Raw genomic sequence first — 19,771 nt, forward strand, 5'->3', positions numbered from 1 at the left:
CTAGATAGTTTGTTTAAAATCATGTTATGGACAGTCGGGACGAGCATGCAAAATTTCGAAGTGCTAAATCACTGTCACCTACCTTTTAGGCTCAGCCCAAGTGAGTTGGCAAAATGTTATATCTGAGTTTGTACCTAGTACGTTTTTACGACTTAAACTTATATATAGGTAAATCACCTAATATTATGAACTGTTTCTTTGTTCTTTGTGTGTATGCTTTCAATCTAACTCCTACAATCTGTGTATAGCTGTATTCATAATTTTTCAATAGAGATAGAAATCCTTGGTCGAAACAAATTACAGACTGACAATCATACAGTCCTATACTAATTTCCTTCATCTTACTGGCAGTTTCATTGTCCATTTCTATCGTCATTACTGAGTGAAAATTCTCACTAGGGTAAACGACCCCAAATTACTTAATTTTTCGACCACTCCCACGACATCCATTAACCATATGAACAGGACCAGTACTTGAGACATATAACCATCTGGTCGACGCATAAATTTAAAATGACTACTTCAACAAATTTGATTCTGCAAATAAAATGTTTGATAAATCTGACAAGATATTTTGACCTCAGAAACAATTCTTTTTCAAATATAACCTTTGTCATATTTCCTGACGTAACTCATATCTGCCAATCAAGTTCTATATTGATGGCTGGCGTCTGTATAATTTCCGAAATCGTGATGTGTCGTCTCTTCTGCCAAATTCACATAAACATGTTTTACTATCACGTTTTCTGGTAAGATTTATATAGTTTTATATAATCGCCATGTTGTTTATGGGTAATATATATATATATATATATATATATATATATATATATATATATATATATATATATATATATATATAAAGTCGGTGAGTATATATATATATATATATATATATATATATATATATATATATATATATATATATATATATATATATATATATATATATATATATATAACCATGGCGTTTCGCTTATAGGGCATGACATTCGTATGCATAACCAGAAGCCTTCAACTGCATAATAATTTTATAAATAAACAATTATAGAGGTGCCACGCGCAGTTTGGATGCAGAAGCAGACGGGTAATACTACATATTTTTAGGAAAGTAAACAATCACAATGCAGCCATCGAAATCATTAAGTCCATGTGTAATCTTTCCTGTACTATCATATTTCTACTACACTGTAAAAGAATAGCAATGCTTGTCACTTGTCAAAATGTCAAATGATGAAATAATCTGCTGTGTGTATGATGTCTCTGCTGGTATTGTTTTCTGGAGTTGAATTATGTCTACTGTTGTGTAAAACAACATTACTTTCCATGAGTGAGACGTTAAGATAACATTGTGCTGTGAGAAGAATGTACATTTTATTTTTTGAATTCAGAAACTCCTTTTACAATCTTTAATAAACTTCAGAACGTGCGAGTCCTTTGAAAATACCATACCAGTTATTACACAATATGCTATCCAGAAAAACCACGCATGTACATTTTAAAAATACATTTATGCGCTAGAATTAGAAATGTCGAATGAACTCTATACAATGTAAGGTGAAAGTTTTCCCCCTGCAAACTGTTAGTTTAGTTTACTTTGTTATAAATGACACATTTGTAAAGTATTCTATGATAATCTATTAAAGTATAGTTTTCCCTGCTTCATCTCAGTGCCATAACAACATATGGTACACGCAATGTCATCATAAAGCTTCGACAAGCAAACGTAGATGTTAGTTTTACTTAATTTCTATCACATTGAAAGTCATTTGAGAGACGTGTATTTAGATGTTTAGAAGTGTCCACTCGTTACCATTCCTATGTTATTAGCTATCTATTTGGAAATCAGGCCTATCCTGGTCTTCACTTATCGATCAGAAGCGTTGATGGATAGATGTTATATTCGGACTCTTTGCAAACGTCCGTTCACAAATTATTTATTTTTTGTGATGTCTGTCACTGGTGTCAGTCACTGGTGTCACCTAGCCATACTTGAAAGATATGCTATTCTACCTCTCTCTCCACCATTTCTCGTCATCAAGAGCATCGACTTCCGCCGACGGCTTGAGTAATGCCTGCATATCAGGAATGAATGCACACTCGTTCGCTCGCTCGCTTGCACGCACGCACACACGTACGCACACTCATAGATCCATCAATACATCCATCAATACATACATACATACATACATACATACATACATACATACATACATACATACATACATACATACATACATACATACATACATATTGATTACAGTTTTACCTTAAATCTACATAACGCTTGTATGGACAAGAATGTCAGAATGTCCTCATCAAAGACGTTCCCAATTCTCCTGACATCAGTATGAAGGATACATCAGTTGTGAATTGATTTTACTGTCCAATATGGAGTAAATTTAGTTCAATAATTTATTGATTTTGACACTTTTATGGTTATTGACGTGCATTATCATTCAGGTGCGATTTTACAGTCCGCCTCTGTGCATTCGCTATTAATAACACCGCTATGGATTTTAAAAATAAGCCGATTAAAAATGGAATATCTGCTATTCACCCCTCATGAGTTCACGTAGATGACCAGCTGTACGACATTTTACGAGATCGGCTTTGTTCCTCACCATCAATCAATCTGAAAAGTATCCTACAATATCAGGGTTTTATTTTAATAATGATAATAATAGCCTGCTAGAATGGACGGATAGTTTACCATGTGGTCAAAACCTGACTTTTAAAATTCATATTACATAGTATGAAAAAATGTAACGTGACTGTCACTGTTTGTGGCTCTTCAAAATCTATGTTATTGGAGCATCATGTAATCAGAACATGACATATGGTTTTTGTTTCGATTTTGATGACGCTGTTGGTTCAACTAGAGAACGTCCGGTCGTCTCATGTTAGTGTTCGCCTTTTTATTGGGTGCAACTATGCAGTAATCAATAACAAACTGTATTGTGTATTCTACTTTTTAAGATAGCTAGTGTGTAATATTTTGCCACATTTTGTCGACAGTAAATAAACCATTTAACATACTGTTACCAGACGCAGACGTTTAGGCGCCAATGTTTTGATATCTGCATTCAATGTTTCGTGATGGCACATTAGCTCATCTCTTTTTTTTTTAAATGTGTCAAAAAACCGACTATTATTAGATCAATCTTTCTATCTTAAAGTATAACAAATGCAGTTTCTTATTGGTTTCTGTGTGGTTGTATCAAACAGAGTGAGGGAAGACTTGATATAAATAGGCAGTAACTGAAGACGTCCTAAACACATGGTTATAATGAAAGTAACGGGAATCAATAATCATCAACTTTAATATTGATTAGGTAGCATAGACTCCCCAATAACGATTTAATGAAGTGCTGTGCCATATCACTGTACAATATCTTACCCACAACTTTCTCTGATTAGTATACTGGAAGGTTCCTTTCTCGACAATTTATGAATTACAATAAATTTTGCGTTTATAAGTAATATAATGTAAGAAATTTTGCTCAAGAATCAGAAAGAAATTTCTAAATGTTGCATAAATAATGCACCAACAACTAAACTAAATGTGCTTTGAATAAAATACATTTCAAAGTCAAAGTATCACCAACTTGGGATGTCAGTTTGTATGCAAATGTGCAAATTTCTTTTGTTATACATATTTAGAGAAATTAATATCTTTGACAGAATTATAACAGGTACATATGTTTCCTTAGTGTCGTTGCAAATATTCTGCATATCTTTCAAAAAAATCTGTTGACAAATTTCTAAAATTTCTATCTCCTACAATAAGTCATTGCTGTCCGGAGCCAGTAAAAATGGGGATTCAAAAACTCTTGGCAAATATAAAAGATGTTTTTACAAAATCCTGTACACAGGTGGGATTTGTAGGACTCGAAAGAGATGACCGTTGACCATAAAATCATAGAGAATGGAGGGTAAAATGCTGTACAGTGTGATGCATGCTATTATGGTAAGGAAAGACTAAGTTACAGGTGGAATTTACACTGTAGGTGAGATGCGTGTTATTTAAAGAAATCTTAATCATTTGTACACACAGTTATGCATGGAAGTGTGGGGGTAACAGGAGAAGAGAAAGATCACATTCAAATTGGGACCATGACATCAGAAAGTGGACTTACCAGAGTGTGATAGAGCATTTTAAGAGTACAGAGATTCGGGATGAGTGGTGAAACGTGGTGGAGCCATGAAAAGTACCCCCAACGTGCTAACGGCTATGGGAGTGACCTGACCTGACTGACCTAACCTGACCTGACCTGTCCTGGCGTGGCCTGCATGGTGGAGAACTTGTCTTTCCATACATGGTGAGTACATCCTTCCTGGCTACCTTAAATTAGCACATACACACACACACACACATATATATATATATACACATACACGCACGCACACACGCACTCACACACGCGTAATTTGTTGCTTCATTATACCATGATTGGATACATCAAAGCCTAGCATAAGTTGATATAATGTTGTTTCTGTTTTTCTGAATAATTATTGGTAAAGAAATGATAACAAAATACATGTATAATGCTTAAATACCATCTTTAATAGAAGAAAATTGAATTACAATTTAAATCACCTAAAACGTTACATACATTGCTGAAAACGTTAAAACCAACTAACTCTTCGCAACAAGTTATTCCCTTACAATCCCCTTACTTATCTCTCTTACCTTGTTGTACAGTACTTTTTTTTTAACATTTTAAAAATAGTAAAGGCACTTTAGAAGTTACATAAATGTTAAACCTTTAACCCCATCTAAACCAATTACCTTAAAATTCATGAATTATTATCTAATAATCGATTCAATACTCAAGTATATGGAATTGCAACTCTAGATTCTCAAAACGTTGTCAATCCTCTAAATTACACTGTCTTCATACATATCTGACAGTAACTACATCTGGTTAACGGGAAAGTGTACTATCATCAACAAATCGTAATACTATAAATATACCCTAAATTGTGAAACAGTAAAACGTGCTGTTTGTCAATACCCAAAAACACATGCAGTGTACGTTCAGGGCTTCAGAGATTACCTTTCATCAATAGCCTTCACCACTTGTGAACTGTACAAACATGAGAAATTTTGTCAAATATGTGTACTCTGAAAAGAACATCTGGCATAATGCAAGCTTTATTGTTTCCTTACCATCATTGTTTTCCTAAATTGCCATAATATGTTCTCATTAGTCTTCTTATTCTTACTGCTATATTACTAGTAGTCATTTTCATTCATCAATAGCGAAATCTAAGATTTCGAATTCGAAGCACAGCACATGTTGAAGATGTATTGCTGGAACGGGGCTATGTATCCTCCAATAAACCCACCTCCAGCTGGACTAAAGCCTAATATAAAAAAAAATCAAATTTTATAAGAATCATGTATGTAAGCATTCAATATCACCACTTAAAATATTCAGTAACGTCTATTCAGTTGTTTATGGTATTTTAGTATAAGTATTAATTCAAGGACCTGTCCAGTACATCAGACCTTAATGGATATATATTTTTCAGAACTTAGTTATAATAAATGTCCTTGGGCCAAAGAAGTTGATAAAAAGTTAATGTTTCCGGACTAAAGCTTAATTCAGAGCTTAAATCCGCTTTTGGACATATATTTTACATTTCCAATGATCCTGTTCACTGTATATTTTCTGGATAGATTCACAAAATCGATATTTCATATATTGAATTTTTAAATACTTGTAGATTTCATGAATAATACATTCTACGAACTCTAAACAGAGATTCATTGTCTGTGTCAGTAGTTGAAGAAAATGTCGTACAGTTGGAAATAGTAGTATTTGTACCTTTGCTTCTTTCTGGTTCAAAATACTTTCATCAAGACAAGGTGTTTGTAATTCTTTGAAATGACTACACAAAGTACATTTGTAATAAGCCGTTTCTCTACTCACCCTGCTTTTGGTTGGTCTCCTCTGGCTCGGATTGCTTTGGTCCAACTTCCAGACGGCAACCAGTGTACTGCTCATCGACGTCTTTGTCAATCAGGTGATCAGTGTCATCACTCCAGACTTGAACCTCACACAGACACAGGATTCCATTCCTGCATCGTATCTGTACGGTCACGTACCTACCAGCCAATGGACCATTCTGACAATCCAGGTTGATAATTCCTGATTTAGCAACTTCATTTGTCACAACACCACAGAGATTATTCTTCCTAAAGTCTTTGAAATTTCCAACTCGTACCTCTGCTCCAAGCAAGTGTTCCTCTACAAACATAAGAACAAATTGATAGTGCATTTTATTCCGTGTGAAGTCCTAGTACGTAAGATTACTTTGTTTTATTTGTCAAAGCAGATACAGGGTTGTCTTTACATGTGTGTTACCAATCCATTTTACCGAAGGAAATTTTTATCCACTCTTGTAAGTTTTAAATCAGCTGGTGGTCACATCTCTGATAACGATTCATTAAATTGGATAGTGTGAAATAGGTAAGAATAATATAATGACATAATGTATTACTTACCATCGAGGCAATCCTGTGCATTTGTCAGAGTGACGTAATTGACCACACGAGATTTCCCGAGATCCACTCTCCACCATGGTTCGAATTCCTCCCGAGTAAACGTACATGAACCATAACAGAAACTTGTGATCTTGGCTCCATCTGTAGCACTGTTGGACTGGGTGTACCAATAACTAGAACTCTGCTCAGTGCATTTACCGAGAGCGATATTCTTCAAGCATGATGGCACTTCATCTAGGTGATACATAGAAAACATAAAAGGCAGAAAATACAAAAATGAAAATCAAAGACATTGAAGCTGCGTTCCCAATATTTAAGACTCATGTCGCAAATATCAATTAAGCAAATTTACAAACAAACATGTTTAAACACCAAAGACTCAAGATTGTAACATAGTATTTACATTCCCAGCACAAGTAGTAGTGCTATTACCAGAAGGAGGCAAATCATAGAGAAAGTTTTGCTGAACCACTAAATCAATTATGTGCATCGAATTACTCAAAATATAGCAAACGTCAAATGAACAAGGGAGAACCTATTTTACGTGCCTATGTTTTGGATCTGTTTGAATTGTATAATTCATACATTCTTCATGAACATCTACTTAAGTAATTATAACGTATTTGATCACTAAAAGGTCACTATTTAGCTTGATTATCTTATAGACTTTGAATTGGTGGTTTTTACAAACAAACACTTGCCATCATGAATAATTATTTGCAACGGTCACATATGATCCTTTTTAAAGTAAAAGTAAGCTTTACCAAGTCATAACTTATAAATGTTATTGTTCACATCCTTAAACATGAAAACCTAAATCCTTAACGCTCGCTTACTTTATACCATTTATTGTTTTTCAATTTGCAGCAATTTCATTGTTTCATCAAATTCATGTTTTACTTAAAGTAGTTCTTGATTGCATATTGTGAATGTTGTGACGTAAGGGACATATAAAACATACTTGTGAACCTAATGCTTCACGTACCTTTACAAATACCTCCTTTCAACGTACCTTTGCAGATGGCTTTCTCGTTAACATCTGGACAGGGTGTCCCAGAGCTTGGCTTTTCTGGTAAACATTGTGGTGGTGGAGTTTTAGGTCCTCGAGTTGTAATGACTGGAGGTATGGTTGTTGGCTTCTTTGTAGTTGGTGGTAGTTTGGTGGTGGTAACGACAGGTGTAGTTGTTGGCTGGTTGGTTGTTGGTATTTTGGTGGTTGGTGGTTTGGTCGTTGGCTGTGTTGCAGTCGTTGGCAATTGTGTAGTAGGTTTAGATGTCGTTGGCACCTTCGTTGTTGACTTTGTTGTAGGCATTGCAGTTGCTGGTTTTGTCGTTGCATTAGTTAAAGGTTTGGGTGTTGTTGGCGCCGCAGTTGTAGGTTTGGGTGTTGTTGGTGCTGCAGTGGTTTTGTTAGTTGTTGGGGGTACAGTTGTAGGTTTGGGTGTTGTTGGGGCTACAGTTGTTTTGTTAGTTGTTGGGGGTACAGTTGTAGGTTTGGGTGTTGTTGGTGCTGCAGTGGTTTTGTTAGTTGTTGGGGGTACAGTTGTAGGTTTGGGTGTTGTTGGGGCTACAGTTGTTTTGTTAGTTGTTGGGGGTACAGTTGTAGGTTTGGGTGTTGTAGGTGCCGCAGTTGTTGTTTTGTTAGTTGTAGGGGCTACCGTTGTAGGTTTGGGTGTTGTAGGTGCCGCAGTTGTTGTTTTGTTAGTTGTAGGGGCCACCGTTGTAGGTTTGGGTGTTGTAGGTGCCGCAGTTGTTGTTTTGTTAGTTGTAGGGGCTACCGTTGTAGGTTTGGGTGTTGTAGGTGCCACAGTTGTAGGTTTGGGTGTTGTTGGTGCTGCAGTTGTAGTTGTAGGGATGGTTGTTGTAGGTGCTGCAGTAGTTGTAGGAGCGATTGTTGTTTCGTCACCACTTCCACCTGAGCATTTAAAAAATATTGTAGAATAATGAGCACAGTGATACAAAAATACAGATAGCTTATGTAATAAGGAGTACTTTACCAATGTAATTACATTTATTTTAGTATCTTAGAATTTTAAGAAATACAATGCTATCTTTATTTGACAGAAGGAAAGGTTATCTAAAAAAAAGCAAGATGGTGAGATTTTGAGCGTATTAGTATATTCAATTTCTGACTTCGGTTATGTGTTTGTTTGTATAGGGGCAATCGTTTTGAGTTAACATATTATTTACATAAAGTTTCTGTTAGCAAAAATTTATTGGATGAAGTATATCAGAGATTAGTGACAAAGGGTGGACCAGATTGTCGTGAAGTTATTTTAATTATATGCATAAGCACTTGGTCTGCAATCCTGGAACAAATACTTTATACAAACATGCTGTGGGTTAATATCAATTATCGCGTTTAGGCGACCTTTCAATCCACTAATTTAGGTGTAGTTCTACACACTTGCTGTTCAATATCTGTGCTGGATTGATCGTGAATACCTCCTCTCAAAACACGCTTATGGAAAACGAATTCGATATTTTACTGTAAAAGTGTAGGCCAATAATGAGGGCCAATTCATACTGATTTAAATCTAATCGTTTTGAGAGAAACCAATCAATGATGGATATGATTTCCACGCCATGAAATCTTTATCAAAGCACAACTTCGTAGTAACTAAGTGAGTCGGGCCATTACGATGTGCAGTGGTAATCTAAATTTCGGTTTGTAGACTGAAGGCTTGGTCATTCTTCTACGCATGCGTTAAGCTTACCACATGTAAAATTGAAGAGTTTGATGTTGATCAGATCAGCATGTGTTAATTCACGCCAGGACACCACGTCACCACAATCAGGAGTACAGACCCTCGATGCCATCTGTAAAATTCCAGAAAAACAGATAATTACAAGGGGATTCGCCATATTACACGTGTGCAGTAAAGTCAAATATAGTATTCTCTATTCTGTAAGGGCAATGTTGTTTATGCTTGGCGCATGTATTAGATAAATAGACATACCATTTGTACATGGTATAAAAGTCATTGTCACCATGGCAAAGAAACAGTAAATAAAACTTATTGTTTACTTTCTTTCATATTTTGGAGAATTTCTCGGTATAAGCATTTTATCATTCACACCACTTTTTTTTTTTTTTAAACTCCTGCTGTCACAATGAGTGTCCCGGAAGAGTGCATAGAACCCATGGCTTAGATACTCATTGCTGTTACCAAAAACAGACATGACAAATTGCAATTCAAAACTGACTTTGTATTATGTAAACTGCGTACGTTTAAGTACGAGCTTACCTTTATGCCCTTCTTATTCAAAACCGTACTGTAAAAATTGAAATATCGTAGTCTACCATTAAATGCATCTTCCTTATTGAAGCCACCACCTGGAATGCTTTGCTTCTGTCCTATAACTAAATATCCCCCGCCTTTAATAGACTCTCCCGATGCTAGACCACTTTCTGTGTACAACTCTTCCTTCCTGTCATAGATTGTGAGGTCGCCATTCTGCGAGGACCAGGTAAGGCAGATGACATGTGACGTCAGATTATTCAAATTGATTCCAGTGAAGTCACTTTTCTTGTTGTTGATGATGACCACCAAATCGTTGACGTTCTCTACGACTATACTGCCCTCGGTGTCACCTTGTACGAAATAACTGAAAGCTACATTACTGTTGTCTCCATACTCTTCATCAAGGAACATCCAGTAGCAAATTGTGAATTCACTGAGATCTGGGATCTTCTTAGGGAGAGGCGCAAGACTCCAGTCACCCATGTTGTTGATTTTCCACAAATATTCATCCAGAACACCTGGATCACAATAGTGTCTATAGGCTAAATGAAATATTTGAAAACAAATATCATATTACTTACAATCTTGGATATAAATATCTAGAAAAACACATAGGTAAAACAGTCCCTCTAAATTAGGCTTCATATTCATTGCTGATATCTTCCTCAGATAGGATGTACCGAAAACTATAATATTGGTAGTTTCTACTCTGTTAGCATTATTCAAATATTATATATGACGACTTAATATATGTTCGGATTGATGTCTTTATTTGGTACCTTCTAAATAATACAGAGTTCGTCTTAGCTTGCAAATGTTGTTAAATTGGAGGCAGAATGGCAGAAATCACAAGCGACGAGGCTGGGGTTTTTGTCTGCTACCCTTGTCTAGGGAACGGTGTTGTAATATCATCCCACCCCAATATATTGCCCTAAGTTAGGGTTGTTCTCTGAAATATCAAACTCGGAAACTATTTAAGCCGTGCAAGGTGTGTATTTGTACTTACCACATGGTCCGAGATCTACAGCTATTTCCGTTCCACTATCCACGGTATTATCTTTTGAAAGATCATCTGTTAAATGTGGCCACCAAATCAAGTCCCCACAAGCTCGTTCGCATCTATCGTTGGCCATCACCTATAAAAAAAATTTGGCCACCAAAGTGCAAGGTAAATTAGTCTATTGAATGTTGACTTTCAAAATTGATTGAACAATATTAAGATGACATTATGTTGAAATAATCGGCAGTGGTCAGTTGTTACATTTCTGGGTAGTACGGGACAAATTGAAAAAACAACATATGCCGAGCTCTTGTGTGTAGCTCAATATATTGCAAAAGATTAATATATGTGTAAGATGTCTGTTATTGTTTGTACAATAACAAACTTTGTACACATTCTTCAATAGCTTTTTGCACTATATTGAGTTACAAACAGAGATTTAGTCAATGTTGTTTCACATTAATTTTAAGAAGCATAATAAAATTATTTCATAAAGTAAAAATAAAAATAAATACAAAATCCTCATCCAAATGGCAACTGTAAAAGATACATTTACTCACATCAATACTGTCCTTTGCGAGTCTCTTCTTCCACATATTGAAGAGCGCCAATTTTGCTCTGAGTCCATTTTCAAAACCACCACCCACTTCAGTTTGTTTCTGACCGATAACTAAATCACCACCAGTACGAACCATCATATGCTGTGCCAGGTCTTTTTTACCTGTCACTTCCCCATCCTTGTAGTATTTGTGCTGTCCAGTTGCTGAGTCCCATGTAACACAAACGTGATGCCATTGTCCGTCGAGAAAGTCAAGTTTAGAAGTTTTGGCTTCCTGGTTGTGTATTACCATTTGAAGATTTCCCAAGTCGCCTAATACAATACTGCCTATGGTGTCACCCTTTGCAAAGTAACTCAAGATAGTTTGGTCAGGATTAGTTGTATCGGTAGCTTTGATCCAGAAACAAATAGTGAATTCTCCTAATTCAGGTAGAGTGTAGTCAAGTCGGACATGATCATCGTCGTTAACGAACCCCCAGGTTTCATCCTTAGCGTCTTCATCCATACAGAATTTAGGATATTGGGGAGCTGAAATATAGATAGCATATATTGTTTCCGCCCGAAAATAAGGCTGAGATTTTGCAAATTCCAGACCATATAACTCAGATGATTCTCACTGCAAATTAAATAAAGTGTAAGAGTTGTAACCCACTAGCTACAAATCTACTGTAATTCAAATAATCCCACTACGAATCTCCAGAACCTTTCACCAATTGTACTCAGAATATTCAATAACTCAACCACTTAGATTCAGTGACGTCATGTCAACATTTATACCAATCGCTCCATATGCTGGTTCATGTCGTCTGATGTTCATATTTCATTTAGTGCCTGAAATAACTATAATATCCATCATTCTTCTACGTACAGCAGTTTACCCTAAACGTGTGAGGAAATGCACTAGCGATATGAGTAACTATCTGGCTACCTGTTGGCAATGCACACACCTGTATGTTGTATTGTATATCGGTATAACTAATATATGTACCAAAATACACATGCCTGTATGCTAACCTAATATACATACCAATATACAGACCTGTATACTAAACTATTATCTATACCAATATACACATACATGTATACTAAACTAATATCTGTACCAATATACACAGACCTGTATACTAAACTATTATCTATACCAATATACACATACATGTATACTAAACTAATATCTGTACCAATATACACAGACCTGTATACTAAACTATTATCTATACCAATATACACATACATGTATACTAAACTAATATCTGTACCAATATACACAGACCTGTATACTAAACTAATATCTGTACCAATATACACAGACCTGTATACTAAACTAATATCTATACCAATGTACACAGACCTGTATACTAAACTAATATCTATACCAATATACACAGACCTGTATACTAAACTAATATATATACCAATGTACACAGACCTGTATACTAAACTATTATCTATACTAATATACACAGACCTGTTTATTAAACTATCATCTATACCAGTATGTACATGGATGTATATACTAAACTGTTATCTATACCTCTATACAAAGACCTGTATACTAAACTATTATATAATATACACAGACCTGTATACACAAATGTTATCTCTACCATTATACACATACCTGTTTTACTAAACTATTATGTATACAATATACACAGATCTGTTTACTATTATTTATACCTATATACAGAGACCTGTATTCTAAAGCATGTTACCATATGTTTACCTTTGCATTAACCCTTACCAAACTAAGGGTGATTCTTTTCTTGTGGATTAATGTAACACCTAAACAACAGTTTTGTGATGTCTTCGATGACTAGAGATATAGGAGATGGTTGTCAACATCAGGAAAAGGTCACGACATAGGGACGTTAAGCCTCTGTGTTGTCATTTAGCTTCATGGTCTAAATTAGGAAAATGTCCTTATGATTACTTACCAACGAATAGGTCAGTTTCCTTTGTTTTGACATTGCTCAGATCTGATGACTTTATAGATGACCACCATAACAGATCTCCACAGCCTGGATTCAAACTGTCTTCAGATAGTGCCTATAAATCAAAGATAACATAAACATAGAATGTACCTCTGAAATACAATTAAATGCTAACACATTCTCAGTGAAAATCATATAGAAGTGATAGGGATCAACATAGTATTTTTATGGGTCGCCATAGAATTGTTAGGGATCAGCATAGAGTTGTTAGGGGTTACCATAGAATTATTAGGGGTCACCATAGAAGTGTTAGGGGTTACCATAGAAGTGTTAGTGATCACCATATAATTATTAGGGATCACCATAGAATTGTTAGGGGTCAGCCTATTAAAAATGATGATATTTGTCAATTGTTTATTTTCAGCTTGGGATATAAAGTGAAATTAGATATAGGTTCACTCAGTACTCATTCAAGTGAAGGACAATTTGTCCTTAAAAAGGAACAGCTTGACGTTTTGTGTATTGTTCATATTACAAATATGATCTGTACAGTCACTAAAATATGATTCATCGATGGGAGCTGGTTAAATGACTCTAAGTGACGTCATTATGGATCTATGATCATCTATGTAAGATTTACTAATCATTTGGTTTTAAAAAACAACTATTCTATGATTTCCTACTTGAATTATGCTGACATGTCACCCTTTTACGACAGTCTGTAAAGTGATAGCCGTGTGCTAAGTATGGACTCCATATTGGGCAAACGTATTCAAAAATATCCATTCGTACCAAAACCCCGTCGACAGTCAGACATGTACTCCACATATTGAATTGTGTCATTTCGCCCTTGTAACCTTCTCCGAGTTTCAAATCACCAGGACCACCAATCTTTTGGTTCGACGCTAATCCAATCTGTTCCAGCAACATATAGCCCGCTTTGTAGTACTGTAAAAAGGAAAGGAATTACACTTTGAAGTGAAACCCATAATCGCATTTGTGCCCTTCTTTCCTGTAGTAATACAAGCTGTAGTGGGTGGTTTGAAATGGTTTGAAGTACATGTATTTATAGTTTACTGTTGGCTTCAACGAATACAAATTCGAGTTCAACTTTCATTGTGCCTGGCAAGACATTAATGGTCAAGTATTATCTCTAGGCCCTGACAACTCAAAACTTTGTGTGCTAGAGGACCAGGCAACGATTCATCTTTGGATCAGCGGGATTGCTTTTCATATTGTTTTTAAAACATTTAAAAGGAATATCACGCAGGGTAGTATATGTGTTGTCATGAACTTTGGTTTCTTGGGAGTCATGTCATGGTTTCACATCAAGTTGAAGTTGTACTCATTTGAGGATTATTGATGCATGCCACATTGCATCATGGGAGTGACCAGAAATATCATTATCTCTGAGAAATTCGTATAGTTTAAATTTAGCAAATGTTTTACTGTGGCATTGCGTGCAATTGTATGCATATGAGTCAGACAGACCCCTTAACTCAGTCATGAAAAGGGACCAAGACTACCGAGGATGTTAGAAAATCCAGACAACAGTAATCCATCACACAGGTACATACCCGTATATCTGTACAAACTATATTTTCCTAAATTAAGTTTGTGTTTTGCTTTTGTGTCACGTATGTAATCGCCTCGCCACAAATTTCACCAAACTGTCCATTCCAAATGGAACTATTCGATCTCGCTTTAAACCATATTTGATCAATTATCTATTGTTTTAAAGATACGGTGAATAGGGAACTTGCACACCCACCATGTTGAATGTTGCATCATGGAAAATGTGATAATAAATACAAATGAATTAGTATTGTAAACATTACTGTTACATTGTTTGTAACCACAAATAATCAATTCATAGTTACCTTGACAATTGTGGGAGGTTTATGTTATCGGTATCTCCATATTAGGTATTACGATAAAAACAGATAATCCAATATCCCTTTGCATCTGAGCATGCTCAGTCTTGATTGCAAGTTCTCTATTAGACTAAGTTTTGATAAATGGTAGAATTTCTTTAACAAATGTGTCGCTGGTACAAAACAAGAAGAATGCATATTGATTATTGTGAATATTGTAATCTTTCAAGCCACCTAAAAGCACGTTTAAACATAACATATCCTACAAAATATATTTCATATTATCTACCTTCAACACTCCTTCAGTGGTAGATGGATCATCTGATGTAGGAACGCTAGGTGTCCACGTGACACACACGTGATGCCATTCGCCGTAGTTTGTTTCAATACCAGATGGATCACCTTTCTCCCCATTAACGGTACTCTGTAGGCTTTGTGGATTTTCAACTTTAATGTTGTTCTTAGCCGAGGCAAAATACTCGACTAAAGTGCCTTGATTATTAGGATCATCGGTTTTCATCCACCAGCAGAAAGAAAATTCCAGCAATAAATCTGTTGTTATCGATGTTTTGACTTGGCTTGTCCCCCCGTTGAAAACAAAGGTCTTGGTCTCAAGATCACCTCCAATACAATGATCTTCATACCCAGGGTAAGACTTGTAGTAATCTACGGAGAAATGAAAAAGCGGCACATAGTTGTACATTCCACAATTTAATTATTTGTAATATAACTGACAAATTGTATTCACCTTTTGATTATTTTGTGAATCCGATGGACTGTATAACAATAAAACGTTTCTTGATTTTTTTCTCTTATAAACTAAATTATGATTAAGTATATATATGGGATTACAAACGACAGATGTCATTCAGGGAAATCGTGTTTTGAGAAGTCATAATCGTCCAATTATTAGATTTCAAATAGTGATTCTACACAAAAGCTAAACGCCATACATTGTTATCAATTCAACAAGGGGCTTATGTATACATATTATATTTGAATATATGAAATTACCATATAACAGGTATACACAAATGTCCTCATGTCCTTGTCTACTCCGCAATTATAAGGTAGTTTAAAACATATTTTCATTTTAAACAGGGTCCCAAAACTATGGCACTTATCTGTATAGCAACAAATTCACTACCACAATCATAAGATGGATCAAATAAATTGGCAAAAAAATATTTTGTTCAATTTTCAATCTCACTTTTGTGTACAGTAATAGTGGGATAAACTTATTTGCTTAATCATCAACAAAACATTTACAACCTCCCACTTCGTCGAAACAGTAAGGTACGTTTGCTGATACTCTATGTTTTATGCACGCTTTTATCACCCTTTGGTCTCCTGGCTTATTCGCAGTATGTTTGAAAGTCAATGACTATCTGTCTGACTGACTGGCTGGCTGGCTGGCTGGCTGGCTGAGTGACTGACTGACTGACTGACTGACTGACTGACTGACTAATTGACTGACTGACTGACAGACTGACTGACTGACTGACTGACTGACTGACTGACTGACTGACTAACTGACCAATTGACTGACTTAATGACTGACTGACTGACTGGCTGACTGACTGGCTGGCTGGCTGGCTGGCTGGTGGACTGACTGATTACATACTCTAACTGACTACAGTTTGCCTTTACGATCATATCATATAAGCAACACAAGTTTTTAAAAAAAACAGAAGGACACGGGTTAAACGAAACGACAGCATGAGAGAAAGACAAAGACTGAGGAATTACAAAATCAAAGGCCATGTTTAAACCTTAGATTCTCGTGCTATTTATTTCTTACCAATGGAAACAATACTGATAACACATAGGATCTTTCTTTGTTCTGAATCAATGTTTTCTATAGGCCTACCAGACAACACCTAAACCTGTTAAACCCTAGCCTAATCCGAACTGAGCCTTTAAACCCTAATCAGAACTGGGCCTTTAACGACGACGACGACTACTATAATCGTAAAATGTATCAAGGGATGGAATTAAACTGATAGCCACACCCTTAAGGGGTGAGATCAATAAAAGCTATTTTTTCCTCACTACATACTGGTTTTGTATTCAGAGCACTACATACTGCATACTAATGTGAAATTGTCTGAAACAATTTTCAGTTTTGGCCATTAAGTTAGAAGTGGGGATGGGCGGGTCTGAGGGCAACTGAAAGAATTTATACACTGAACTATTGATCTTGCCCCTTCTATTGAACTTGTACTTGCACACATAGTATCCTTTCATCAGTAATTTTGTTAGAAATACTTCAATTAAAACATGATGTTGTCATTCAAGTGATTTCGGGATGGGAATAACTGAACTTGATATAGAGATAGTCAAACGCGTTTATATATGCAACAGGTCAAGGATGGTTTCTCTTTCTCGCTTTTTGTCATTCACTCTCACATCTTTCCCTCCCTCCCCTTTCTCTCTCAGTCTGTCTGTCTCTGTCTCTGTCTCTGTGTCTCTGTGTCTGTCTCTCTCACTGTCTCTATCTTTTTTCTCTTTCTCCCTAATTCTATATCCTTTTCTGCCTTTCTGTCGCTGTCTCTCGCTGTATCTTTTTCTTTATCTCTGTATCTTTTTATATGTCTATCTTCTCTCTCTCTCTCTCTCTCTCTCTCTCTCTCTCTCTCTCTCTCTCTCTCTCTCTCTCTCTCTCTCTCTCTCTCTCTCTCTCTCTCTCTCTCTCTCTCTCTCGTATTACATATGTATTCAGTAAAGATAGACATATCTTACCAAATTGAGCACCGTCCACTGACGATAAGAAGCTGTATAAGATAGCCGCCGTTAATATCGGGAACATGAAGTGCAGCAACATCTTTACTCAGTTCTAGATGAACGATTTCTGATCGTATTGTTCTCTTCCAGAACATAAATTGTAGACGTCAGCCCAAAATAATAACTTACGATAGAATGGTACCCTTACTTTACCAATGTTTTTTCCAGGTTCCAGTTTTGTTCTTCCTATGAATATTTATATGCATTTAGGTGTTGCCTCTGGGTGTACTCTGAACTGGATTGGACGCCATTGTTTTCTTTGGGGTCGTGAATAATCAGTGTGTAATTGTAGATGTAAATATTCATCCAATTTCTCCGTTAATCAATATTCTAGATCACGGATACCACGGGTGAAAATATGAGACATTGATGACATTTTGTTATTGATCCCATTTTGAGTCCGATCACGTGACTGTGGTTTTAAAGCGCTAAAATTGGTAGCTTTGTCGTCAGTAAATTTATATGACCTGTTGGCATAATTAATCCAATTACTTTGAGCACAGTTGTCGTTCATTTTTCGACTTATTATTTCTTACTTAATTCACTGGCTATTTCATATAATGTTGCTTGTTGTAGCGTGTATGAGTGGTTGTATTCACCTGTAGTGTAATCACACCATCATAGACAGGTACTTACAGCAGATTGGAAGTTACTGTATGTAAGTTACCATTTGTGGTAAATATTTTACGTGTGTTTTTAACTGTGGAATACAGCTAATGTTATGACTCCTCACTAAGTATTCAAATGTTCTGCCAAATTACACAGTGGTATTTTCACTCCCTGAAAATGTTTAATTGCAATTAATAAGATATAATAATGTAATATTATAGTTTTCTTGTCAGAAAATACAAGTGAAATGCAAATGCAAGAGATCAAGTTAAGGAACACTTTAAACGATTAGAACGCACTTGACACTAAAAAGATACAAATGCAGAGACAAACAGCATGAAACTAACACGAGTGGTAAAAAAAATCCTAGGGCTGGTTTAAAATGCGAATCGCAGATGGATAAAAGCTCTTTCTAAAAGGTTCTGATTTCGTTTTGATACTCCTGTACTACCAGAGAGGATAACAGTTCAAAAAATGCATATGCTGGATGATTAGAATCCTTAATGAAGGGTGTAGCTTTGCGAATAAATCCGATTGATTGTAAGGATGGTAATTCTGTACCAGTGATTCTCTATGCTGTCTGGACGACTGTCTCTTGAAAGTACATTCACTCGTCGACCACTGGTGATGTTATTGTTAAACCAGATGGTGATGGCATACGTTAAAATACTCTTAATAACAATTGGGTAAAAATTGACTAAAATACTATGAGATTTCTTTTTCAATTTCTAATTCAAAAGGGTGTTTGATCATTTAGATAAATGTGCATATATATTATTGTGTAATTATTCTAAAAGACTTGTTTGAATTTTCAGAACAACACTTTAATTATACGTGTTTTGAAGGTAAAAACATCTAATGCCAAAAAACTTCTAAATAAAAAAGTCAATTCGTTGAATGTAAATGTGCGGGTAACTAGTGTATGCAAGGAATGTTTTACTTATAGACCGTGTTAGCCGACTGCATTATCGGCCACAACAGAACTACGTGAAAAGTGATTTTTATAGAGTAATACATTTATAAATTTTATCGAATTATCGGAGTATTTAGTCGCTACATGTTTAGTACTGTAGATCTGTGTAACTAATATCATATAAACAAAATATCTTGCTTGTGTGCTTTTACTTTTTGATGTGTGTATGTCACAGAACTGAGACATCCAACACTACCAGTAGTAATAGTAAACATTCTATTTCGACCAAAATATGAATATATACATGAATATTATATTGCAACATTTTTGTAAATTAGC

General features: G+C 35.6%; 1 protein-coding gene across 2 annotated transcripts; it reads right to left on the reverse strand.

Moving 5' to 3' along the window:
* Positions 1-4,565: 4,565 nt before the first annotated feature.
* Positions 4,566-17,991, reverse strand: LOC144452818 (uncharacterized). Of its 2 annotated transcripts, none has more exons than XM_078143981.1 (12): positions 17,869-17,991; positions 15,416-15,792; positions 14,045-14,200; positions 13,256-13,367; positions 11,320-11,846; positions 10,766-10,895; positions 9,763-10,301; positions 9,232-9,334; positions 7,527-8,429; positions 6,515-6,748; positions 5,940-6,257; positions 4,566-5,370 (listed from the first exon to the last, which is right to left on the reverse strand). In XM_078143981.1, exons 1-12 carry the CDS (start codon positions 17,948-17,950, stop codon positions 5,273-5,275), a joined length of 3,579 nt encoding a protein of 1,192 aa, XP_078000107.1. In that variant the 5' UTR covers positions 17,951-17,991; the 3' UTR covers positions 4,566-5,272. The 2 variants fall into 2 exon arrangements, with proteins under 2 accessions (XP_078000107.1, XP_078000105.1); XM_078143979.1 differs by having other exon boundaries at positions 7,500-8,429.
* Between the last annotated feature and the right edge of the window lie 1,780 nt (positions 17,992-19,771).

The sequence above is a fragment of the Glandiceps talaboti genome, chromosome 23 (assembly GCF_964340395.1).
Source record: "Glandiceps talaboti chromosome 23, keGlaTala1.1, whole genome shotgun sequence".
NCBI classification, from domain to species: Eukaryota; Metazoa; Hemichordata; class Enteropneusta; family Spengelidae; genus Glandiceps; species Glandiceps talaboti.